A 25,541-nucleotide genomic window follows, 5' to 3' on the forward strand; every position below is an offset into this window, starting at 1 on the left:
CCCATGTTCAGCGATGCCGTCGCTGAAGGTCGTCGAGCGATCGAGGTTTTTGATAATTTTGAAATTTGGAATATTCGAAATTAAGATGGAATTATGCAGCAAAATTCAATGACAGTCTCATATATTTTGTAAAATACGTCTAAACTTAAACTACCTAGATGACAAAGCCAGCAATTGATGATTGAACTGTTAATTTTGCAGAGAATAGGCCTCTCTCTGACTCAGTCGTCAGGTTTGGATGGAGGAAGTTGAAGAAGCAGACGCTTCTTCGTTTGTTGTTAATTTGAAGGCTTAAAAAGAAAATTGAAAAGTAACAGCGATGGCAAATAACGAAATACAGTCATTGTTAGAGATGATGAGGTAAGCAACAACCCAGAACCGTCTAAATCTTGTCTACAATCAAAAAAGTTTAGCTAGAGGACTGTGCACCCAACTTTTGCAACTTCCCAAAAATTGTCTGCATATCAATTATGAGTGACATCTCGGGAATAAGAAAAGAGGCCTTATGCAGAAATAAAAATTTTTTTGTGATATAAAAGAGCAATAACGCCCATCTTTCGCCATAAAAATCCCGAGGCAAATTAGATGAATGTTTGATAAATATATGTAATGAATATTTTCAGCAAGTCGCCTCAGACTTCGAAGGGAATGGTGGAAAAGACAAAGAACATCAGACAAGGAGTCTGTCACATGATAAACAACTTTTGTACCGATATCGAAAAACGTAATTCAACGTTCAACTTGAAATTCTTACAATTTTAAACCGTTGATTAAGTTTGAAAAATTTGACATTTCTTCATTTTCAGTGACTGAAGACGCAGAAAGTTCAAAGTGCTGTCAAATGTCATTGGAATTTCTATCGCATTGCATTGAATACCTTCCACATGTATTTGTATTCGGGCCTCATATCAGCGATATGCCGAGCCTTTCACAGCAGAAACAAGCAGAACCACATCAAGAAGACATTATCTGTCAAAGTACGATCACAGTTAGATTTCTGGAACCATTTTCCGAATTCGAATTTTTAAATTTTCCACGTTAATCTGCGTTTATTAGATATGACAATGTGGACGTTATCGAGATTATTACGAATCCTGGCTGTAGAAGAATGTCGTAATCTGCACGATAGAGCTTTAAACATCGCCTGTGAACTCGTCAACCTTATAAAGGGAAAAGATCATTACAACTTTCATCTGATAATGATGGAAACTCTGGCCGCGATGTCCGGTATATATGACACTCCTTTTAGTCATTCGTTTTAAAAGTCTCCAAAGTCAATCAGTTGATTTTATGAAATATAATGTCAAATAATTATGTTTGCAGATTTAGTCAGTATCAATCAGAAGTTTTATAGCAATGATGATGATGATGAGAACTACACTGGAATTCTCAACAGATTCATTGTTTCATCAACACAATCACAGGTAAACTATGCACTGATTTGACATGGTTTTGAGAAGGTTTGACTAATCAGATCTAGTCGTTCAATCAATGTTTTTAAAGCTTTCGATGAAATTAGTGTGAGTTTTCTTTGTTATATTCGCATACGATATATGTTAAGCCAACCAGCATGTTTTACATGGATTTTTAGCTCAATAAGTAATACACGTAGTTATTTCATTATTATTATAAAGTAATTGATTTGCCTTGAATCCAATTGCCTTATTGATGATATTGTCTTACAGAATGTTGATATGGTGAATCAGAAAATAACAATTCGTGATGAAGAAATCTGCGAAAAATTACAAATTTCTGTTACGTAAGTGTTCCCCCTATTACCTTAAGTAAGAACGAGGAACGTAAATCTGTCTTTTAATTTCATGATTGAATTCTATTTCCAGTCAGTTACTGATTGAAACCATCGTGAGTGACTGTATATTCATACCTAATGTAAAAGCACTGTGGGGAAGTCTGTGTTTACAAATTGAATTAGGAGACATTCCATTGAAGAAAGTAAGTTTATATCTGTAACACTGAAGTAAAAAATGAAATTTGTACATTTGCCTAGCATTCATTGAGCGTTGGATCTATTTTCGTAACAGGTATCATTGCTTGCTCTTGATAAAGTTTGCCGGCATGGTGAGCTACCATCAGAAATTGTATTGGATTACTACATTGATTGCTTGTGCGCGTTGTTGGAAATGATTTCATCGGATGAAAAGCAAGAATTAAAACAAAGGTAAGTTTTACTGCAAAAAAATATATAGATATCACCTTACCTATTGCTTTAGAAAGCCGATGCAGAATGTATTCAATATACTTAAATATAGAAAGATCCCACATTTAGAAGAGACAAACAGGTCAAAATGTATATGGATTTTATAATTTTTTTATAACATAAATATTCCTGAAGATGACTATTTGGACATACCGGTAGTCGAAATGTTGAAAATAAATTATATACTAAAGGAAACTTTTTTGGACTTTTTGTCATTTCTAAGTCTGAGATTTTTCTGTACATGTATAATCAATACAACAAAGATTGTTTCATCAATGGTTATTCGATACTCTAGTGATGTTGAAGAGCTTGAAGAACGGTTATCAGGCTGTTTGATGCAGTTATTGTCAGCGCACAAGAAAACTATAGTTGGAAACCGGCTCACAGTCAGTCAAATAGTGAATTTAATGGATTCGATTGTGACATTACTGACTAAACGTCGGATCAATGAACTCTCAACCATTCTACAACAATCGCTCATTAACCTCGTCACAGATTTCTATAACATTTTACCGAAATCGAACCTGATCAGCGCATCTTTGGTTACGAAGAGAAAATTGCTCGTCGAAAATCTCATCGAGGAAATCGGTACAACTAGAAAATTACTGGTTAGTATATTCGTAAATAGATTTCATTTTCTATTGCCCCTAATACATCATTGATGTATTCATGACGAAAACTCTTTTCTTATTCTAGTTTATTTCTCCGCTAATAATCAGTGAAATCAAACTCGAATTGGATGAAATTCAAAATCAGTCGAGTAAAACTGAAACCAAAGCCGATGAAGCTGTGAAATCTATATCTCCGGATCACGGAGATGCGGAACCATTAGCCAAACGTCAAAAACTCGATATCGACACTCCCAGTCAAAAAGGGTAAAACAGTAACATATTTATTGAAAATATCACGTCCATATAGTTGGAAAATTGAATAAAGGGATATGTTTGATATTCAGGAGCGGTGATGTAAAAAGTACGGTTTTTGTGATGAATTTGCTTACAAAAAAATACGATGATCTGATGAGAGAAATTTCGACTGAAGAACCTGGAATTAAAGTAATACATTTCTCCTCGTAATGTACGACGATATTATCAATATGTTCTGTATGATATTAAGAAACGTGTTTTGTTATTTGTTGAATATTAGGATTGTTGTCGTGATGATGTTATTATCGAAGGAATTCAACTAGTTATCGATATTTGGGTTCAGTGTTGCAATGATTCAACGATTGAAAATTCGCTAATGAAAAATATGTAAGTTTTTTCCAGAATGATTACGATGCAAGAGTTGCTATAATATCTACTTATTTGTTGTCTTGTTGTTCTATGTTTAAGGCACCTGACTGGTTCAGAAGGAAAAGCGTTTTTCTGTCATTTAGTCGACATCAAAGTCCTTTGCGAATGTATTAAAAACTTGTTAAAACAGTTCGCCTCAGTAAGATACCCACTTCATGTTATTCCAGTCACATACACAAGTGTTGTCCAGATGTTGGGAGCAATCTTAACTCTTCAAGGTAAAATGCTATTTTCTCATAAGCAATGAACATTATGATACGGTATCCATCATAGATTTTCATTAATAATTTTACAGATTTGAAAATGCCTCCAAATGTATGCCAAACCATAACATGGATATTGACTTTACCCTGGTTGCCAGTAAGTATTGTAAAATGTCTGGATTTTGTGATTATGTTCATAATAATGTAATGTGATGAAATATTGATATTGCTTTAGACCGATATGACGTGGTTGGATCTGAAACCTTCCAACAGTAAAGAGATCGGTAAATTGGCCGGTAAACTCGCTGATAAACTGAACTCATCAACTCTATGTGAAATCATACACGTGTTGGCTATCATGCCGAAGGACTACAGCCCCCAATGGAGAGCTAAAGTGATGAAAATAGCTGGCGAAGACAGCGATGAGAATTTGAGAAGAGCCGTAATCGAACATTTTCCTCGGTTGTTGTATCATTACGGGCCGAACGGCAACCATCTCGTTTACGATATTCTCCAGTAAGAGCTTTGCGACTTCTATCCTAATCCAGTTTCGTACCAATTTCAATACCTTTCATTCCCCGTGTTAACTTTCAGCGGTATCTTAAAAATGAAGACCCTCAGTACAGCTGAACAAGAAATGTTGGCAAATATCTATGGAAAACTGGCTTGTGTCATCTCTAGGAAAGCTTTGTTGAAGAGGTACACATAATAGATTTTTCAATCTACCTGGTATTACCTATTTGATGGGTTATTTTTAATGATTGAATCATTTCAGTACCTCTCAGAGTCGACTCAGTACTCCGTGTTATGAAAATATGCCGATACAATGCTACTCTTGTGATGATATAATCGGTACGTTCAACTCTTCTCGGAATTAAAACTAATCCAACAAAATGTATGACAGGATATAGAAATTTTCTATTGATATTATCAGATGAAGAAGGTCACCAGAGGTCTCCACACTCCCGACCTAAAATCGTCGATCCAACGATGTTTTTACCATTTCTAAATCTGCTCACCAGTGAACAACCGATTGAAGTTAAAACTGGTAAATTTCAACTGCAACTTCAAACCAAAATCATCTACAATTTACCAGTAGTAGTTTCAGTTTAATTTGCTGTGACTGTTTTTATATTGTAGCACTTGTTAAAAGTTTCAAACGGTTGTTTGGTCATATCGGTGTACGAGCTAATAATCCGGCTACTGTAGATATGCTGAATAAATGTCTCACTGTTATCGAAGACCCCGATTACAACATTCGTGTTCTGTTCAGGTTTGCAAAACTTTGCTTGAAATCATATAAAAATCGTACTCTACTCAATTCACCTAACTAGGATAAACTGACTTGGTTTACAGTGAAGCAGTTCAGTATTTGATCTCAGACAGTAAAGGTGACACAACTACCGAAACGGATCAAGTTATCATCAGTAAATTGAAGGCTGCCTATGAACGCGGTCAGGACAGTTCAAACCTTCGCCTTCAAGAAACAATCCTCATCACACTTGGTCATATGGGAAGGTCAGTGCTGCATTTGATGTGGAAAAACTTTCCGTATGTTAGTCCATGATTGACTAAATTCCTAGAAATATTTTTATGTATTCCTCATAGAATTGCCGAAGGGTCTTTGTTGTTGGTTGCTGTGATAAGCTTGTTAGAAAGTCTTTTATCAGCTATGCCATTGATAAGCGCTGTAGCTTATGAACAAGTATGGATGATTATAACATTGGGGAATTTCTGAAAATAATCAACTTTTCATGGAATAGTCTTACTACTTATTCTTATATTTCCTCACTCAAGATTCAAGGTGTTTCGAAGAGTAAAGGTGTAAAGATGCAAGCCCTTTTCATGCAGTTTCGTCATCAAATCTGCAAAGTATGTCTATCTTTCATCATCGCTTTTCATCTCATTCTCGATGTCAGGCAGCAGGTCAACTGTTAAATTTCCAAAAAATCTCTATTTAGTTTCTGGGTGACGCCATGCATAGCAAACAGATGAACCATGCAGAATACTCAAAACCACCGCTTGAAATGCTGCAAGCAATTGTCAACGTGTTCGACTTTTCCGACATTAAGTCATTCCTTAAAAGTACGGAGAAATTTCTGCTACCTCACCTGGTCAGCAAGGCGACTCCGGCAGCCACCGCTATCATCAAGATTTTAGCGGATGAACTGAACCAGCGACGTAAGAAACTCCTGATCAGCAGCACGAAGCATATATTCTCGTATATCGTACGAACCTGCTCGGAAAAACAAGATCTCGAAAAAGCGTTGGGTTATTTACAGGTATGTCTAGTCCACCAAACTACAGTTAGACTACTATTAGTTTATTGAATATCGGTGATACGAATAGCAATTATGATAGTTAACGTTATATATTCCATTTCAATTACATTTACATAAGGTTAAATTTGGCGTGATAAATTATTTTGCTCTCTTACAGAATGAAACTGGATTAGAAATGGGAAGCCTACTTCGACTTGATTGTCAAAGAGTTCATAATGAGTTACTGATGTATCTATCAACTCATTATTCACAGGTATTGAGTTACCCAGGTAGGAACTCTGCCATAACTCATCTGCGGTTGATGATGTTAACTTCTCTGTATATTTCTGAACACAGGTTTTCCAAGCGTTAGCAATGCTGGCTTCAAATGACGATGCTTATGACGGCCCAAAAGACATTACTAAATCTTCTGATATGGTATTCTTTCATTATGCTTTTCGTAACTGAATCTATTGGATCTAAGCTTGCTGAGTTAATGTGTTTTATTTGCAGGCTAGATTCTTACAGCCAAGGCTACTGGGAATTCTTGCATCATTTGATTCCACTCTTCTTATGACGAGTGTACCACTTGAAGAGAAAAAATTGGTATGTTATGATTCCACTTGAAAGTTACTACTTCCGATCAACGTACAAGAAATTTGCACTGATTTCTCTTACTTGCAGGCTTTAGAAAGTTTGATATCTATCATGAAACTGATGGGACAAAAATATATAACAACTGTAAGAGTGAAAGTGATGACAACTTTGAGGTAAGTTATCATAAAGAGGCATTTTGATAAACCCAAATATCAAAATTTCAAAAATATAAAAATCACACTGGCAGAATTGGTCTGAGGTTTAAAGAAGCTGGATTCCCAGAAGTTTCATGCCGCGCTTGGAACTGTTTTGTTCACAGGTATGTAATATAGATCATTATTCACGCGTTTAGGATGTTATCTCGCCGGTATCGTGCTTTATTTCTATTTGCAGCGTTGAATTGATATCACTCGGTCCTATGTTGTCACAGATTGTCGTCACATTGCTTCCACTGCTTTATCAATTACCAAAACAAGTCGCCGAAATATTCACTTTTCTAACCGTTGAAAACAGGTAGAGTCTGTTGTTATAATAAACACAATAATTGCAGATTAATAAATGCAAATACTGGAATCGTATTGGTTTTTGTTTGCAGGAAGTCATTGGCTCAACATTTACACGAACTTTACTTCATGCCAGATCTACCTGAATTAACTGAAGTGAATTCTGTCCTTCGGAAATATCACGAAGCAGCTCAGAGGTAGGTATCCGAGTTTCTGAGGAGATGATGAATTCCTGTTAGTTTCTGCATTTAATTGCTTTTTTGTTGCTAATGTCTTTTTCAGAAAAGCCGATTTATCGACGAAAATCAGTAATTCGTTGAAAGGCATCACTCACGAAAGTCTCGACGTTCGTTTGTACGCCTTACAAAAACTCAAACAGCTTTTGCGAAGTCAACAGAAAGAATTACACGAATACATCATGGGTAAAGAAAGAACCGACCCGATCATATCTCAGATGGTTTCAGTTGTAAGTGTTCCGCACCTGATGAATGATCAGTGAGACTGTTGCTGATTTGAAGTATTTTGTCCTGAGAATTACTGATATGGTTTGTTTGGTGAAACATGTAACTGGGAGTCTAACGATTTACTCTTGAACATAAATTTTCTTTCATATTTCAATGAAAGTTTCCTTAAGAAAATCAACTTGTTTTTGATAGCATTTTTAACAGATTGGCAGCCCTAGATTTCAATTTCTATAATAGATTATTAAATTTTAGTTACTAAATGGTTGTCGAGAGACTGATATGAAAACTAAAGCATTATTTGGTGAATGTCTTGGTGAAATTGGAGGCATTGACCCTGGCAGGTGATTATACGAACTTTTCTACTTCTTTACAAACTGTATTACCAGTAAACACCTGCTAAATGTCTTTTCTCGTGTCTTCTATTTTGCAGACTGGATTTAAAGACTCATACATCACAAGATGATGCATTCCAGGCTAACGTGAATGATCGAAACTTTACAATTTACCTGATCAATGAACTAGCGCGAGCTTTTCTAGCAGCCGAGGATACTAGAACTCAGGTTATTGATACTTATTTTGATGAATGAATTATCTTCGTTACGATCAACTATTTACTGTGTATTGTATCATATCTGGTTTCAGGATTGTTCGGCATTCGCGATTCAAGAGATTATACAAATTTATGAAATAACCGATTGCGTGGATGGAAATCTCGCCGGTCGTAAACTTTGGAATTGTTTTCCAGGCCATATTCAAGAAATTCTTGCACCGTTGCTCAATTCAAGGTACCCTACAATGCATTAACTATTAGATCACTGGATTTTCTGATTCATCCTTAGACTAGCGGTAAATCATCTTGAATATATTCAGGTACATTCTCAATGCTAATGTAACCAGTAATTGGTCAAATATTACCAAACCAATTTACCACAGTAGAAAAGGTCAGAGCTTTAAAAGCTGGGTCTGTACATGGACTGGCTTCTTAATTTCAAAGGTAAAACTTCACTATATCTTATCATTATCATTCCGATGTTTGAATTCCTTCTAACATGTACTTAACGCTTTGTGATGATTCTCCTCGTTCAGGTCGTTCAGGAGAAGGCGTTGAAAGTTTTTCAAGCTTGTAGCGCGGTGATTAAACACAATATAAACATTGCTCTTTACTTGCTTCCACACATACTGCTGCAAGTGCTGCTCGATAGTAAAGATTGTACCGCGAATGAGGTACCAGTATTGTAATTTATTGCACAGGGGCTCGTATTTGAAGTTTGGGGGTGAATAATAGCTTAGTATCCCAGGTGCTTTGTTTCTATATATATATAGTACCTGGGATACTGGATGATCTAAGCTACAGTTCACTCCCAAACTTCAGATATGAGCTCCTGTGGTTTTCACACTCGTTCACAGTCGTTTTGTTTGTCATATTTTCTACTTTGTGAGCGCTTTCTTTTAGATTTGTTGCGAAATTCTCGAAGTTTTACGCCACGTTATGAAACAAGAAAGTCGCCAGATATCAGTGTCCGATTTCCGTCACATGGGTGCGCAGACGATATTCTCAGTTCTTGATCATCTGTTCAAATGGAAGCGACATCGTTTGGGATTGCTGTCGGCGAAATCATCTTCCATGATTTCCCGTGACATATCTCAAGGTCAGCAGTGAAAATATACCCCAAAATCGGATAATTTCATAGATTGTATCGATCGACTTTTAGTAAGTAATTCATGATTTATGAATTTCAGATGCTTCGTACATCAACGATGACAATTATCGAACTGTATGCGAATTCGTGGATAAAATTCCGCAAGATTTACTGGCGCACGCATCGTACAACTGTAAAGCCTACACAAGAGCAATCATGCATTTAGAACTGTTCATGAGAAATAACGACAGACAAAACCAACAAGAAAATTTAGATTTCTTACAGGTATAATTGAAATTGTCAGGGTGGCGCCTGACGTGTAAAACCTAGTAGACTCAGTGAATCAGAAGAATCAGAGAAAACTCAGAGAATGATAGATTTTTCTAAAAACCTGGAAATCTCAGGGAATTTGGTTATGCTAATTCCGCGCCTTGCTTTATGTGACTGATGAGAAATGAATAAATTGTAACATTTCAAACCACAATATTTCTCCATTCACTCAGGGCGGATTAGTGATGATAAGATTAATGACGTTGAATGAATATCACGATATTGTCTGTTGAACTAACAATTTTACATTCACTGTAATTTAGAAACTTTATGTTGCGATGGATGAACCCGATGGAGTGGCAGGTGTGGCGGCAATTCGTCAGGACAATCAGACTTTGGATGAACAAATCTTGCTTCATACGAGTATTGGTAGGAAGTGACGACTTGGTTTCATCCCTTACACTGAAATATATTCATTTACACTAATTCTTGGATCTATTTCCCTTTGCAGGACAATTACAAGATGCTACTGCCTGCTACGAACAAGCGATTAAACTACAACCAAATGATCTTTCATTACATCAAGGATTACTGAAATGTTTCATGGACCTCGGACAACTGAACAAAGCACTGACACATGCAACTGGTGTTATTTCTGAAAGGTATGTTTTCATACGTTATACCAATGTTGTTTCTCATCTCCTTCGAACGTATAAAGATAATGTGCATATTTTAGGCCTAAATGGTCGAACCGGGTGAATTCATACAGAGTGGAAGCTGCCTGGAAATTAGCAAAATGGGATGATCTGCAGAAGTTCACGGCTCAGGTAAATACACTGATTATGATCATGTAGAAACCCTGTATTACTGGGGCCAGTTGCTCAAAATTTGGGTAAGGATAACCGGTGGATAAATACCATTGTAACAATGAACTGTCAATTGTCTCTACATCAACTATCCACTGGTTAACTTCACGTAACTTATGAACAACTGGTCCCCGGTTTATACTGACACGTCTTATATTTGTTATCAGGAAACTGGTAACAGCAACTGGGGCGTTGGTCTTGGAAAAATTCTGCTCGCAGCTAAGAATAAGGTACGGGTATTTTTTACTACTGCATCTTATTCTGGTCATACCTGAACCTCTGGGACGTATTGAAAAGGGTTTTGATTTACTTTCTATTTTTCAGAAAGAGAATGATTTCTTTAAAGAATTAGAGGCCGTACGCCTGGAACAGATGGGTCCCTTATCGGCAGCGAGTATGGAAGCAGGATCTTATCAAAGAGGCTACGAACATATTGTGAGGTAGAAAGTAAAGTGTTTTATCATGTTTATCTCTACGACTCCTCGATTGCCATCTGGATAAATCACTTCTAAAACCATCCTCGTTTAGATTACATATACTGAATGAGATTGAACAAGGAGTGAAGACCCTGCTGAATATTGGATTGACGGATGAAGTGGAAAACACTATGAACATTGCTCAAATATTCAGTCACTGGGATTCACGATTGGCCCTGACTCAGGTAAACAACTCACAACTATAAGCATTAGATGAGTAAAAGACCAATGATATTGAAATCTGTTAAACTGACATTTCGGATAAAACACTTCTACTTGCGATATTCTGAGATAGCCTACGATATTCTGAGCTGGGTAGAAAGCATTCTATTCTTCAATACATTGGGGGGTATTCACTTCATAGACTGCGTCAGATTGATTTCGGTTTAGAGGCTAGTTTGCTTTATTCCTCATATTGAGACTATTTCTATTTCAGTCGTCATTCCGAACTCAGGATCCGATTCTGAACGTTCGTGCAATTCTGATAACTCTCGCCAATGAAGAATCGAATGATAATTTAGAGAAGAGTCTCGGTCAAATCTGGCTCCAGAAAGCTCGAGTTGCTCGCAAGTAAGTTGCCCTGTCCGGGTACTGTCTGTATTGGTCTTTGAAACAGGAAGTTTTATATTCAAATATCGATATCATTCTTATAGAGCTGATCATGTACAGACTGCATACAGTTCGTTGCTTAGTGCCAGTGATTTCGGATTAGCTGAATTTTGGGTTGAAAAGGCTAAATGGTTCTATCACAAGGTAAGAATTTCATCAAAAGCCTCCAACCTACCATACCTGAACTGATTGATTATATTCAGTGTTTTATTTTTTTGTGCGCAGGGTGACCCCGACCAGGCAAAAGCTGTACTCGAAAAGGGCGTAGCCAAACATTATTCAGACTGGAAGAAATTTCAGACTATCGATGAGAATGATGAAAATGTGTTAGAGGAAAGATTGCGCTATGCGAAGGTTTGTTATGAATACATGAAGCGCTGATGAACGATCCCACAAGCGAGGATATCTTAATATGAGTTATAGATTAATCTCTAAACAGTCGGAGCGGTTGTAACTATAAAGAGAAGTGACAATGAAATGCACTCACCAGGATCGGACCTGAAATAGAAAGCAAACATACAGACCAGTAGACCACTAGGCCAGTGGTTATACAGCTTGTCCGTATGCGGGATTGTTCATTATTTTCAACACTGAGAATGAATACATCAGTTTTCTTTCGCTACTGCATAAAAACGAGTATTTATGATAATTCGTTGATGTTTTCAGGCTCTGTTGTTGATTGGTCGATACAGCGATGAAACGGCAAGCGTTGAAACGAACAAGATCGTGCGTCAGTTTCGAGATGTAATCGACGTGAATCCCGATTGGGAAGGCGGCTATTTCTATCTCGCTAAATACTACGATAAAGTGATGACTAACATGTGCGATACAGCTGAATCAAGATCTGGCCAGAAGGGGTATGAATAGATTCAAAAGTTTTTACATGGAGATATCTTATTTTAGTCAGTGCCCACCATCCCCTTGTTAGCATGATAGAGCCTGCAATTCTTGATGGATTTCCCCGAAACTTGGTGTGAGGATTGGAGCAGGTAAGAAAATAGACATCAATTCTGTTATTTCAGGTATTTGTCGAACAGCTGTAGTGGATTTCTTATGCACATCGTGCAGAACTTCGGTAAATCTCTGCAATGCGGTAATCAGTATATCTATCAGTCGATGCCTAGAATGTTAACACTGTGGTTAGATTACGGGGCACAAGTAGCCGAAGAACAGAAAATGAAGAAATCATCAAATCAAGCAAATCTCAGTCAACACAATCATATGACGGCTTTATCATCACTCAATAAGGTATAAAGTACAGGGATCTTATTCTCACTCATTTTGAACCAATATGTGAGAATTATCATTTCTGAATGTTTCTTGCAGTTGATCGAAGATTTTCGAGTGAAGATTCAACCGTATCAATTCCTGACCGCTCTACCTCAATTGATCTCACGTATCTGTCACGCTCAGCCGGAGGTTTTTAATCGATTAATGGTAGTAATCATCCCGAATGCTCCTAATCTTACTCCACCCTTGAATTCATTAATCGATATCTTATGGCTTTGTAATAATTTCAGAGCATAATCAGTACAGTCCTCGGTACTTACCCACAACAATCAATGTGGCTTATGATGGCAGTTTCGAAGGTTAGAATATTCTGTGTTACTTATTGCTACGTGATTAAATAATCCATTTGAAGAAAGGTTTTATAATTTCGGTGGTATTTCTATTTCAGTCATCAGTAACAGTACGAGTGAAACGCTGTATTGAAATATTCAGCAGGGCAAAGTGAGTAAAGTACTAGTATTTTTCATATTATATTTCGTGATATGTATAATGAATGTATCATTTATTTTCAGACAAGCAAATCCAGATTTGGTCAAGTTCCTCGCAGTAAGTACTGTTGGCAACGTGAGGGATTATCTCATTTGAATTCAGTGATATCATCCTGTCAATCATTTCGTTCTAGGATGCTACAAAACTTGTCGATCGTTTGCTTGAACTTTGCAACAAACCGGTTGAGAAAAACGTAACAACGTTGAGTATTTCGCAACATTTCAAAAGCTTAAAACGCTTAGTTGATGACAAGTGAGTTGTTTTAGTTCATTCTTTCCTGGTCTATCGGTGCTTAACGTAGCTGGAATTTGAACTATTAAGTAAAGAAAACTTGTTCTTTTCATTGAATGTAGGAATTTCAGCTCAATTATGCTACCACTACAGTCAACACTAACTCCGAGTCTACCAATAACTCCCGGCTGCCACGCTGATCACAATCCGTTCCCTGGACAGCAAGTTTACCTCAGTGGTTTTGAAGACGCTGTACGCGACATGTCGATAAGAAGAATGAAATCTAACGAGTAAACTAACTAGTTTTAATGACTTAAATATTCGGACAAATTTTCAGGTTGATATTTTACATTCTCTGCAAAAACCGAAGAAGATAACAATGCGAGGTAGTGATGGTAAACCGTATATAATGATGTGTAAACCTAAAGATGATTTGAGGAAAGATTGTCGTCTGATGGAATTCAACGGCATCGTCAATAAATGTCTCCGTAAAGATCCCGAATCTCGCAAACGCAATCTTCACATTAGAACTTATGTAAGTGGAGAAAATTCTGCGAGATGATATTTTCTTGAGTTTGAAATTTTGATTGTATTTCTTGTTGATGTGATGATAGGCGGTTATTCCTCTGAATGAGGAATGTGGACTATTAGAATGGGTTCCGCACACTCACGGCTTCAGACACATTTTGACTAAGAGTTACAAAGAGAGAGGCAATTTTATGACACCGAGAGAAGTATTTGCCGTCAAACCAACATTACAAATGAGTACTGAGTGAGTATGAATGAGTATTGGGTATAGCTTATATTCAATAGTCTTCAATATATATTTGTCTGATGTTCTCCCTTTATGAATTTAGATCAAAGTTGCACATTTACAAATCAAAGTTATTACCGCGACATCCGCCGGTGTTTAGCGAATGGTTCCTACAAACCTTTCCCGATCCAACATCGTGGCAAGTTTATCTTTCTTAGATTTTACTCATTTAATCGATGCTTTTCTATCGTAATTGACGAAAGTTTTGTGATCTATTGTAGGTATATGGCCAGATTGTCGTATGCTCGAACGGCAGCTGTTATGAGCATGGTCGGTTATATTCTTGGTTTGGGAGATCGTCACGGTGAAAACATTCTGTTTGACTCTACAACCGGTGACTGTGTCCACGTCGACTTTAACTGCTTATTCAATAAGGTAAATCCCTCATTTCATTTCTAAAGCTTAATTTACATATTTTTGCGCTAATGCATATGCAAATGTTTGATAGGGCGAAGGATTTGATTGGCCAGAACTCGTACCATTCCGACTGACTCACAATATGGTCGATGCCCTCGGTCCAACTGGTTACGAAGGAATATTTCGTACAGCTTGTGAAGTAACTATGAGACTTATGAGGAATGAAAAAGACCCTCTCATGAGGTAAGGAGTTATGGGCGTCCCCAGCTTGTCCAATCTCTCTCTAAAAGGGCCAAATCCACTAGATTCTTCGACACACTGCAGTAAAAAGATTATAAGGGCACTATGACCCTTTAGGGGGGCATTAGTACCCCTAGACCTGCCCATTGGGAATATACCAATCATTGCCTTTTGAGAAACTTGGAACGTTAAAAACAATTTCATATTTCCTATTTAAGCGTGCTGAAAACATTTATCTACGATCCACTTGTCGAATGGAGTAAACCGGTGAAGAGCAGAAATGAACAATCAGCAGTGACTCGTGGTGGAAAGGTCGTCAGAGCTAATGAATTCGGAGAGATCAAGAATGAAATGGTTCGTGAAGATTTCAAGTATTTTCTCAATATTAAGGCTCATCTAAAGGCTCATCTCAGTTTTAAATGATGGATTATTTGTAGGCTCAGTCTAATGTTCAGAATATAGAACATCGATTGAATGGCATCACGAAGAATAACACAGTACGAAGAGGTTTACCTCTATCAATCGAGGGTCAAGTGAACTACTTGATTCAGGTAATTATCATCACAGTTAGAATTTCACCATCAACCTCTGATATACTGCCTCCTGGTTAACAATTACCCTTGCCTGATGCCAGGTTCCTTCTGTAAATGAAAGACCAGTATTTTGTCTTGGAATAGTCAAAATCAACACCCACTCTCTAGACTGCCAAAATCCTGAATCACTGATATGGGCTGCGTATCGGGGGTTGACTGTAGTTGTTTTTAGGCAGCATGATTGGGGTTTGACTGTAAATCAAACTCTTTTCATTATTTCACTCGAACAGGAAGCAATCAGCGAGGCAAATCTATGCAAAATGTACATCGGTTGGTCAGCGTACATGTGATGACAGTTTGGAAAATAAATCTGCTCAACTTAACAGATGAAAATACTGCATTTACTTATACAGCCTTAAAATATCACTAAAACATTATATTTTGTAGCGATAAATTTGTTTATGGGTTATTTTTGCATTTATGTAATAAAATGACAGATTTTTCATAAACAAATATGTAAATATGTTCAGATTGCAAAGGAATATTACGATAGCCTGAATGGGAACGAAATCCAAGAATCCACTCGACGAGAACTAAACATCGTTTACGTTATTAAAAACATTTTGTTTATTATAAGTACATGTATATATTGTATAACAATTTTCACAAAAATCACAAACTGATTTGTCGACGACGATACCCATATTCGAGTGCATATCGAGGCAGGAAATGTGTGAATAGGAAAGGAATTACGGTTACATCGAGATATTCATAATCGCAACAAAAAGGAATTTCTTCACGTAGGAATGCGCAATAAAAACATCCATTTTAAGATACATTGATTAAAAATAATTTCTACACATTAGATGATGAACGTCAGACTTGATCATTATGCTGCGGCCCATTTCTATGGAAAACAAACGAGAAGTGAAGAATGCTTGCATTAATTACACGAATGAGATCAGCAGTAAATCTATATCAAATACCGGTATCCTAAAACTCATTTATTTCGACGTATTGATTTAATGCATTCAACTCCCAAACTACAAGAGATGCACGATTGATTTAAAAACGCGTATAAAAAGATATTCATTTTGCTGTAATGCCTCAATATTATTATGACTGAGCAACGACATATTATAATTCATTAATACATTAATAAACACATACATTTTCTTATACCATACGAATGGTAACAGACTATTACCGCATGTTCATGTATAGGTACATGAAAACAGTAATTTTTTCATCATAAGGTCGATGTGACCTTTATAACATAATTACACGTATTACGATGATTAGGTGATGTATAATTATTATTGGATCAATTTTATCTGTGTTGTTTGCACAAGCATGTTGAGTCTGGTATCGATAAACACTATATCATCGTTTTCAAGCAATACTGAGTGTATTACCGATATATATATATATATATATATATATATATATATACACCGTACGTAAGGCATAAACAAAACACTTCAAAACTTCAGCAAATAAATAAATCCCAGCATGACAACCATGGATTCACTCATATATATTATCTACTATCAGTTAAGTAGAGAGCACAGAATGAATGAAAAAGCCCAGTAATTACTTTAAACAGATCCCATCTTAGACCTAGCTGTCATAAATATGATTAGATAATACATTATATCAGATGGTAAAATACCCTGCCACACAGACGCTCGTCGTACAATGATCAGCGGTGTTGAGCAAGTGACTAGTCCTCTAAAAACGACGATCTCGTCGCCAACGTTCCGAGATCTTCATTCAATCTCTTAAAACCCTCTTCGTCGTTGAATTCGCTGTTATCGAGGAAATGTGTAATCGGCGACGTACCCAGTAGGTGTTTACTGATAGCTGGCATCTGCGCCATAAACGGATAAGACGAACTTATCAGTTCCGCTTGCGTTTTCACCAGCGATAATGACAAGTCGCCGTTATCCAGCGAGCTTCCGCTGAAGAACAGGTTTTTATGTTTGTCCGGATTTTTGTACGGCGTATTCGAACTCATGCACTCAATTTTTCGTTTCATACACAATAGTTCTTCGACGAGCAAGCATTGCATGAAATACTCGGCCGGCGACCCGCCCTGTTGTATCTTAGCCGGTTCCAACCAGCGCAGATACAACTGCGACCAAAACTGCATCAGAGCGCTTTCCACCTGCGGTTTGATCACTCCCGTTTTAAAACTCTTCCCTTCGTACGCGTAAATTCCGTTCAATTTTTTCGCGTAGTTTTTCTGATTTTTTATGGAATGGCGAGTCGGTTTCATCGCGCTTTTTAAATCCTCCAGTAAATCTTTATCCGTACGCGCTATAAATAGCGGATTGCGCAATAACGCCTGGTTATCTACGCTCAACTGCACGCCCCAGTCCCAAACCTGAGGCAGTTTCTTATCAGTTTTCTGCATTTTCTCGAAGTCCTTTTGTTGTATGTACGTCCAACTGTTGTCGAACAGGAATGTATGAAACAGACCGCTGTTTGCCGAATCCCAGAGAATCGTTAGGTATGTTTCAGAGAATTCGAATAACAACGGAAACTGCTGTAACAACTGCCACATACAGTCGAGAAACAGCAGAAATACAGGGGACTGCAAGAAAAATATTGACATCAGTTTCAATAGATATTAGATCGTTCTTTGACACTGAATAGGTACCAGCAATCACCAGATGGTGCAATTATCTGAACAATGAAATTTGACGCGGATTTACTGGTCTATTAACAAACTAGTTATCAAATATAAGATTGACTTTTTAACTCGTCGTACAGCGTAGATATCACTGATAATTGATTTCCTAGTTAGAAAAATTGATTCAAATTGAAGTGCTGTAACCCAGTATCGGGTAAATACATAATCCTCACTCGCCACAGTAACTGTGCCGGTACCTTGCTCATATTAATTTTCGACTCACCTCTTCCGAGTCTTTCTCGGGAGTATTAATTAAGCCTAAACGACTGGCGAACTTATGTCCAGCTGCGACCCATTCACGTTGTACGAGGTTCTCGAAACCCTCGATCGTCCGGAAATACGGATCGATTAAAACCTGCGTTAAACTCGATACAACGCAACAATAATCACGACTGTTATATTCTAAATAGACCCAAAAAAAACAGCACTTTTAGTTGATGAAAAAATTCCAATATACAAAGTAATGAGCCATTTCCAAAACGGATTTTCAAAAAGCAGCATAAACGATAAGAAGGTTACTTTGTGATGCCTGTTGTAACTAGATTTCTAAGAATATATTCAGTGAGCAGTTGATTGGGGAAACCTAGGTTGGAATTCACTTTGAAATCCGAGATTTCAAAAAAATAATGTCTGACTCAATGATAGGGCATTTAAATCATGTTGTATATGATTGATTTCAGGCTGGTCAGGATGCTGCGCAATCAAATGTGATCACTGCAAATCCATTTCAAAAATGGCTCATAGCAAAATGTGAAAATACTTTATTAGTACTTATTTCGTAATTGTATTTTTTCTATAACCGAATTCAAGACAGTTTCACTTTACTATGGAAAAGATAATTTTTGTTCTTTCAAATGTTCAGAAATTTCAACAGTTGTCAATGATCTAACTCTTAGAATATACCTGATATTATAACAGTCCTAGCCTTATCACAAATCTTATGAACGCATCGTGCAGCAACTTCTAGTGAATGAGCAACATATTGTAACCATCGACTATCCTCTAACAGCGACCCCCACTGTCGATCGGTCGTCCAATATTCCTTCACCGTTACTATACAAAACAAGAAATCAGTTTCAAAATCATAATGAGCGACGAGTTTGAACAGAGATGATTTAAATGTTGGATAGATTGTCAAAAGGCAATTATCGAAATATCACACCAACCGAAACTACAATTATTGATGAAATATCATCACTGGTCAAACATCTATAAAAATATTGATCACTGATCACTGATGATTACCTGGAGCACACATTTCTCTCAACTTGTCGTAACTTCGTTTGAGCTCTTTGGGCGTCGGGAAAGATTTACCCAAATCCTCGAGAAAAGGACCGTCTTTATGAGGAGCAGTGCGATTTACAGCTGATATCAAACTATAAATAGACGGATCAAAAACCAGTCATTTAATGTTATATGTATCTGACAAGTTTCGAAATGTATTTATCCCATTTTAGTCCATATTAAAATGAGTATACTGTATAATACTGTATGGTCATATATCTGTTAGCCCAATTAAATAGTGCAGTATATAGGAAGCCAAATCATTCACTTCATACAAAGAATACAAGCGAAGAACTTAAGAGCAAAACACTTAACACCAGGGCCAGTTTTATAGACTGATAATAACTTAAACACTGGGTCTAACTCAATTCCGCATTACCAATCTATAAAACCGGACCCTGCATCAATTTATCAGGGGATACCACTAAATCAAAGATCGAAAACTTGCAGCAAGTCTAAATATACCGGTATTAGTAAGATTTATAAGACACACCGATAAATTCATATCACCAGCGTGATGTACAATTCATTATACGTGAATTAAATAAAAGAAGCTTTAACATTCCTGTTGAAATCTAGAAAACATTCCGTTAAGAGATATCGGGATATTTGGTAATCTAGTAAATATCGGTGGCACAAACTACCGTAGATATATAGACACGATCAACTTACATATCTCGTCTGTGAAACCATGCAAGAAAATAAATTACAGTCAGCAAGATTTACACATGAATAAATGAACAGACGATCATTTTGTTTTCGATACAAATAATGCTTCAAATATTCTAAAAACTACCCATAACCAACAAAACAGTGAATACAAAACATACATGTATAAACATAGACGTTTTAGAGATAACTTACTCTTTGGCAACATCTTGTTCAGGTGAATCTGGTCTAACATAAGCCATACGTACAAGAGATGAGCCTTTAGAATATGTAAAACTCCACATCTACAAATACAATAATGAGAGTGAGGGAGCTGTTTAACCCTTTCAGTGCTGACTAATTAATACCCTATAGTGCTAGAGAAAATTTGAAAATTCTAAAAAATTCCACCCTAGTGTGTTGAACAATGGGAATACCACTATAGTGCGTCTACACCGCAGTGCGGTGTATCGTTAGTTACTAGTATTTCACTATGTTTGACACTTGCTGCCATTTTTCAATAGAGATAATTACAAATTACTAATTACATCAATACACCGCAGTGCGGTGTACTAGCAAAATCCATCACTGATTTATACACCGCACTGCGGTGTAGACGCACTGAAAGGGTTAAACCTGAGGTCAAATCAGTCAATATGAAAACTGGTAGTACTTTGAAAGTTAACTCGATTTCACTGAAAATATTCATTTATCCGATGAAGCTACTGGGCAGTAGTAACGAAAGCTTGTATAATCAAGTTAACCTAGAAAGAATACTACCTGTCTACGAACACAGTTACAGGAATTGGTTTTTGTTTCGAGTTTTATGTAATTATACTAACAGGAACTCGTTGTTCCACGAAATGACCGGATCTACGTTTCACCTCGGCGTTTATAAGACTACGCGGTAATACGAACGCTTCCGGCATATTCTGAGACAGTTGACATTGATAATTCAAACGATCAGCTCTCCAGCACCTAGCGCGTTGACGTAGCACCTCCATCTCGAAATCTTTAGTCACCTGGTACGACGGCCTTTCAACTTTTATCAAGCGAGAAAAAACTGGTTATTCAGTTATTGAAATCTTGAATTGAATGTAAGATGAAGCAAAATATATAACATACCTTGTGGCGGGCCTGGTGGTTTGTAGGAAAATGCAAAGAAGTGGTCAGGTCTACTGGGAAAAGCATGATGTAGAATAGCATGCAGCACCTGGAAAACAATTAAATTCAAGCTGCAATTTTTCCAACGGTTACTCAGATTTAAAAGGTTAGGACTTACATTCCTGGCTTCATCTTTTGCAGTCGACTTGAATTGGAATGAAAACTTGCGGAAATCCTAAAATTCAGAAATTCATTAAAACAATTATCTCAAATTAAGGATTTGAGGTCGAAGAATAGCTGGAAATTTAATTCACCTTGCAAACTATTTCGATCTTTTTTATCTTGTCGGTAAGCACAACTCCGGGGACCATTTTTTTACGCTTGCCTTTCGAAACTGCAAAAAAATAATTGAATGCCATTTATCGAAAATTTATTCCAGTAAGTCTTAAAAAATATAGCAAGGTCCTCCTTACCTTGATAAACACCACTGATTCCAGCCAGAGGAAATTCATTATCACCCAGAATTAAACTGTTTGCTTTTGGTTTTTCCTGAAGAATAAGGTCAGTTTTTCAGATTGCAAATGAATCGAACCATCTTTTAAAATTCGATTTCAGAAGCTCTGATGATCGAGTTCTTACTTGGAAGCCATTTTGAGTTTCATGCGATTGTTCCTCGATGAACGAAGCTTTGAATAAAGTACAATACAGACTACCGCTGATATCGCTGATATCCTGACCCCTGGGGCTACCCTTTAACAACGGGTAAAGCTGCATGACTTTGTGAGCTCGCCCGATGATAACATCGCCTGAAAAAAATATCAAGTCATAAATATTAGGGGTTTAACTCCTCAAAATACGGGGTCCCTGCAGATGATTCTATCCCGATTTCCCTGATGCAGAACTCAAATTGCGAAATTCAGATTTCTACAGCAAAATCAATTGGTCAAGTAACCAAATCCAGCTGTAGGCCTAACTGATTGATTAGATTGATTTACCAGGAAGCAATGACGGTTCTAGTAGTTCCTAAAAATAGAAAAATATGCGATTCTTAATTAACGGCAATCATTAGAATCAGCGGTATTAATACGCAAAGGGAATTAGGGTTTATGGGTCAGATATCAGACTTAGGGCCTAATTGTTAACAAATGGAACGAAGTTAGCAAATTCATTAATTAGCACCTGAGCAAATATTTCTGAGGAATCAAGGACGCTGAATACAGATGCTGCAGAGTGTATCGACGATTCCTTCGGTGCAATAGTTAAGGTAGGAAGACGGAGTGGTCAAATTGAATACACCCCAACAGCAGGGTAGAATGTGTTTCAAGTATAGATTTCTCACGAAGTACAAATCATAAAAGTTGAATTGAATAGAATCACGAATACGAATCAAACCTACCCCATCACGATCAATGTATGACTTAAACGTAGGATCCATAACAATGCAATGAATACGGAATTCTCACACAACAACAAGTGTCATTTTGAGTGGGGTCTGTCTGCAGAGTGCGCAGGGGGCCGCTGCGGCCCCCTGCGCTCAATGGGTGCGCAGGGGGCCGGGTATTGTAAAGTGAGAACTGGTATATGATGCTAGACGAAACGATGATTTTTTAGCAATAATGCAGAAATTTTTTTTAACTCACTTTTTTAAATAGAAAAACAATTAAGCTGATTTAATTTTGATTTTTGAGCTAGAACCTTTATATATGCTTAATCATGTAATTCAAAATCGTAGATATAGGATTGATATTGTTACTATGAAAATTAAGGTCAATCGCGCCGGGGGCCGTCCTCTACGTACATAACTCGGTTTTTTAAACTCCTGAATTTCCCATTCACCATGTCGTCGTTTTTCAACAGCAAAAAATAGTCGTCCAAAATAAGATGAAAGCTGAGAAAATGCGAGTTTCACTGTTCATTTATTTATTTGACATACATATTCGATTGACACTTAAACATCATAAGTATCAGAGGCGGCTCGATAATTGGTAATAGCAAAATAACGATAATACATACACATCACTGACTTAAATATTCATACATGTAAATTGAAGCTTACGTATCTTGTTGTACTGGATTTTATAGATCGCTTGATTTTATAGATCGCAGACTTAATAAAATATTTATACACATGGATATTATAGATCGCTTGATTTCTAATCTCGATATCTTTAATTTGTATCATAATACTTTCGATAATTGGCGATAACATGATAATGATAATACATACATTTCTCTGACTTAATAAAATATTTAGCACCTATCTAGCAGAAGACAAGTAAAACTATTTACACTATTAAAACGCGGCCCCCTGCGCACCTATCTAGCAGAAGACAAGTAAAACTTAGTAAAACTATTAAACCGCGGCCCCTTGCGCACATATCCAGCAGTAGACAAGTAAAACTATGGTAAAACTATTAAACCGCGGCCCCCTGCGCACCTATCCAGCAGAAGACAAGTAAAACTATTTACACTATTAAACCGCGGCCCCCTGCGCGCTTATCCAGCAGCAGACAAGTAAAACTATTTACACTATTAAACCGCGGCCCCCTGCGCGCTTATCCAGCAGCAGACAAGTAAAACTATTTACACTATTAAACCGCGGCCCCCTGCGCGCTTATCCAGCAGCAGACAAGTAAAACTATTTACACTATTAAACCGCGGCCCCCTGCGCACCTATCCAGCAGAAGACAAGTAAAACTATTTACACTATTAAACCGCGGCCCCGTGCGCACCTATCCAGCAGAAGACAAGTAAAACTATTTACACTATTAAACCGCGGCCCCCTGCGCACCTATCCAGCAGCAGACAAGTAAAACTATTTACACTATTAAACCGCGGCCCCCTGCGCGCTTATCCAGCAGCAGACAAGTAAAACTATTTACACTATTAAACCGCGGCCCCCTGCGCACCTATCCAGCAGAAGACAAGTAAAACTATATACACTATTAAAACGTGGCCCCGTGCGCACCTATCCAGTAGAAGACAAGTAAAACTTAGTAAAACTATTAGTTCAGAATCAAATAGAAATATAGCGGCCCCCTGCGCACCTATCTAGCAGAAGACAAGTAAAACTATTTACACTATTAAAATGCGGCCCCCTGCGCACTTATCCAGCAGCAGACAAGTAAAACTATTTACACTATTAAAACGCGGCCCCCTACGCACCTATCCAGCAGAAGACAAGTAAAACTATTAAAACTTTTAAAACGCGGCCCCCTGCGCACCTATCCAGCAGAAGACAAGTAAAACTATTAAAACTTTTAAAACGCGGCCCCCTGCGCACCTATCCAGCAGAAGACAAGTAAAACTATTTACACTATTAAACCACGGCCCCGTGCGCACCTATCCAGCAGAAGACAAGTAAAACTATTTCCACTATTAAACCGCGGCCCCCTGCGCACCTATCCAGCAGCAGACAAGTAAAACTATTTACACTATTAAACCGCGGCCCCCTGCGCGCTTATCCAGCAGCAGACAAGTAAAACTATTTACACTATTAAACCGCGGCCCCCTGCGCACCTATCCAGCAGAAGACAAGTAAAACTATATACACTATTAAAACGTGGCCCCGTGCGCACCTATCCAGTAGAAGACAAGTAAAACTTAGTAAAACTATTAGTTCAGAATCAAATAGAAATATAGCGGCCCCCTGCGCACCTATCTAGCAGAAGACAAGTAAAACTATTTACACTATTAAAATGCGGCCCTCTGCGCACTTATCCAGCAGCAGACAAGTAAAACTATTTACACTATTAAAACGCGGCCCCTGCGCACCTATCCAGCAGAAGACAAGTAAAACTATTAAAACTTTTAAAACGCGGCCCACTGCGCACCTATCCAGCAGAAGACAAGTAAAACTATTAAAACTTTTAAAACGCGGCCCCCTGCGCACCTATCCAGCAGAAGACAAGTAAAACTATTAAAACTTTTAAAACGCGGCCCCCTGCGCACCCATCCAGCAGAAGACAAGTAAAACTATTAAAACTTTTAAAACGCGGCCCCCTGCGCGCCTCTCCATGCAGCAGCAGCAGCAGCAGCAGCAGCAGCAGCAGCAGCAGCAGATAGATAAAAATTCACGCGGCCCCCTGCGCCCCTCCTCAGCAGCAGCAGCAGATAGATAAAAATTCGTAGATTCGGCGGAGTATTTTGATAAATAATATATACTCTGTATACTGTTCTTAGTGTACCATTTTATGCGCATCTCGATGGTAAAATCGTAAACTGGTTGATGGTGGTTATGCATTTGATTAATTGGTAGAAGTAGGAGTAGTTTCATATCGCATACTACTATGTATATGTATTGCCGTTTCGTAAATAATATCGTGTGGTTTTCACTTTATTAAAGCGGCCCCCTGCGCGCGGCCTCCTGCGCACGGCCCCGTGCGCACTCTGCAGTTTGATATGACTCGTCATTTTTAGAAATTAGGTGGATCCCATTTACGGTGCGGACAACC

General features: G+C 37.6%; 3 protein-coding genes across 3 annotated transcripts; 2 read left to right on the forward strand and 1 right to left on the reverse strand.

The window, feature by feature from the left end:
• Positions 1-150: 150 nt before the first annotated feature.
• Positions 151-3,097, forward strand: LOC141906330 (serine/threonine-protein kinase atr-like). Its single transcript, XM_074795576.1, has 10 exons — positions 151-360; positions 624-724; positions 807-977; positions 1,057-1,227; positions 1,324-1,424; positions 1,686-1,759; positions 1,842-1,953; positions 2,043-2,179; positions 2,514-2,826; positions 2,915-3,097. Exons 1-10 carry the CDS (start codon positions 320-322, stop codon positions 3,095-3,097), a joined length of 1,404 nt encoding a protein of 467 aa, XP_074651677.1. The 5' UTR covers positions 151-319.
• A 595-nt stretch (positions 3,098-3,692) lies between these two features.
• On the forward strand, positions 3,693-15,815 carry LOC141904992 (serine/threonine-protein kinase ATR-like). The gene is made up of 51 exons (XM_074793675.1): positions 3,693-3,731; positions 3,809-3,873; positions 3,952-4,232; positions 4,311-4,415; positions 4,492-4,568; positions 4,651-4,764; positions 4,857-4,989; positions 5,073-5,234; positions 5,325-5,421; positions 5,514-5,588; positions 5,678-5,998; positions 6,156-6,251; positions 6,335-6,415; positions 6,491-6,583; positions 6,662-6,747; positions 6,822-6,893; positions 6,968-7,087; positions 7,170-7,274; positions 7,360-7,543; positions 7,794-7,882; positions 7,972-8,101; positions 8,184-8,326; positions 8,412-8,535; positions 8,628-8,771; positions 8,995-9,190; positions 9,282-9,466; positions 9,775-9,880; positions 9,963-10,113; positions 10,188-10,278; positions 10,485-10,547; positions 10,642-10,757; positions 10,846-10,978; positions 11,230-11,363; positions 11,447-11,546; positions 11,628-11,756; positions 12,069-12,259; positions 12,440-12,650; positions 12,729-12,839; positions 12,923-12,991; positions 13,081-13,133; positions 13,205-13,238; positions 13,315-13,433; positions 13,535-13,664; positions 13,750-13,947; positions 14,027-14,184; positions 14,270-14,365; positions 14,448-14,601; positions 14,675-14,826; positions 15,042-15,177; positions 15,261-15,374; positions 15,647-15,815. Exons 1-51 carry the CDS (start codon positions 3,704-3,706, stop codon positions 15,704-15,706), a joined length of 6,315 nt encoding a protein of 2,104 aa, XP_074649776.1. The 5' UTR covers positions 3,693-3,703; the 3' UTR covers positions 15,707-15,815.
• A 974-nt stretch (positions 15,816-16,789) lies between these two features.
• On the reverse strand, positions 16,790-25,534 carry LOC141905793 (myotubularin-related protein 10-B-like). The gene is made up of 14 exons (XM_074794826.1): positions 25,496-25,534; positions 22,484-22,562; positions 22,083-22,110; positions 21,727-21,893; positions 21,561-21,636; positions 21,402-21,481; positions 21,266-21,322; positions 21,109-21,196; positions 20,826-21,025; positions 20,200-20,288; positions 19,297-19,427; positions 18,955-19,104; positions 18,275-18,453; positions 16,790-17,952 (listed from the first exon to the last, which is right to left on the reverse strand). The coding sequence occupies exons 2-14, from the start codon at positions 22,520-22,522 to the stop codon at positions 17,080-17,082; spliced, it is 2,157 nt and encodes a 718-aa protein (XP_074650927.1). The 5' UTR covers positions 22,523-22,562; positions 25,496-25,534; the 3' UTR covers positions 16,790-17,079.
• Between the last annotated feature and the right edge of the window lie 7 nt (positions 25,535-25,541).

The sequence above is a fragment of the Tubulanus polymorphus genome, chromosome 5 (assembly GCF_964204645.1).
Source record: "Tubulanus polymorphus chromosome 5, tnTubPoly1.2, whole genome shotgun sequence".
Lineage (NCBI taxonomy): Eukaryota > Metazoa > Nemertea > Palaeonemertea > Tubulaniformes > Tubulanidae > Tubulanus > Tubulanus polymorphus.

What these genes read in the sequence shown, in the direction of transcription:
- LOC141906330 (XM_074795576.1), top strand. Translation starts at nt 320, where the DNA reads ATGGCAAATAACGAAATACAGTCATTGTTAGAGATGATGAG. An exon ending in AACTCTGGCCGCGATGTCCG is followed by an intron (nt 1,228 to 1,323) that starts GTATATATGACA and finishes TTATGTTTGCAG; the next exon opens with ATTTAGTCAGTATCAATCAG. An exon ending in AAGCAAGAATTAAAACAAAG is followed by an intron (nt 2,180 to 2,513) that starts GTAAGTTTTACT and finishes TCGATACTCTAG; the next exon opens with TGATGTTGAAGAGCTTGAAG.
- LOC141904992 (XM_074793675.1), top strand. Translation starts at nt 3,704, where the DNA reads ATGTTGGGAGCAATCTTAACTCTTCAAG. An exon ending in AAGCGTTGGGTTATTTACAG is followed by an intron (nt 5,999 to 6,155) that starts GTATGTCTAGTC and finishes GCTCTCTTACAG; the next exon opens with AATGAAACTGGATTAGAAAT. An exon ending in ACTGGTGTTATTTCTGAAAG is followed by an intron (nt 10,114 to 10,187) that starts GTATGTTTTCAT and finishes TGCATATTTTAG; the next exon opens with GCCTAAATGGTCGAACCGGG.
- LOC141905793 (XM_074794826.1), bottom strand. Translation starts at nt 22,522, where the DNA reads ATGGATCCTACGTTTAAGTCATACATTGATCGTGATGGG. An exon ending in AATCAGTGGTGTTTATCAAG is followed by an intron (nt 21,482 to 21,560) that starts GTAAGGAGGACC and finishes ATTTTTTTGCAG; the next exon opens with TTTCGAAAGGCAAGCGTAAA. An exon ending in GAGAGAAATGTGTGCTCCAG is followed by an intron (nt 19,105 to 19,296) that starts GTAATCATCAGT and finishes TGTTTTGTATAG; the next exon opens with TAACGGTGAAGGAATATTGG.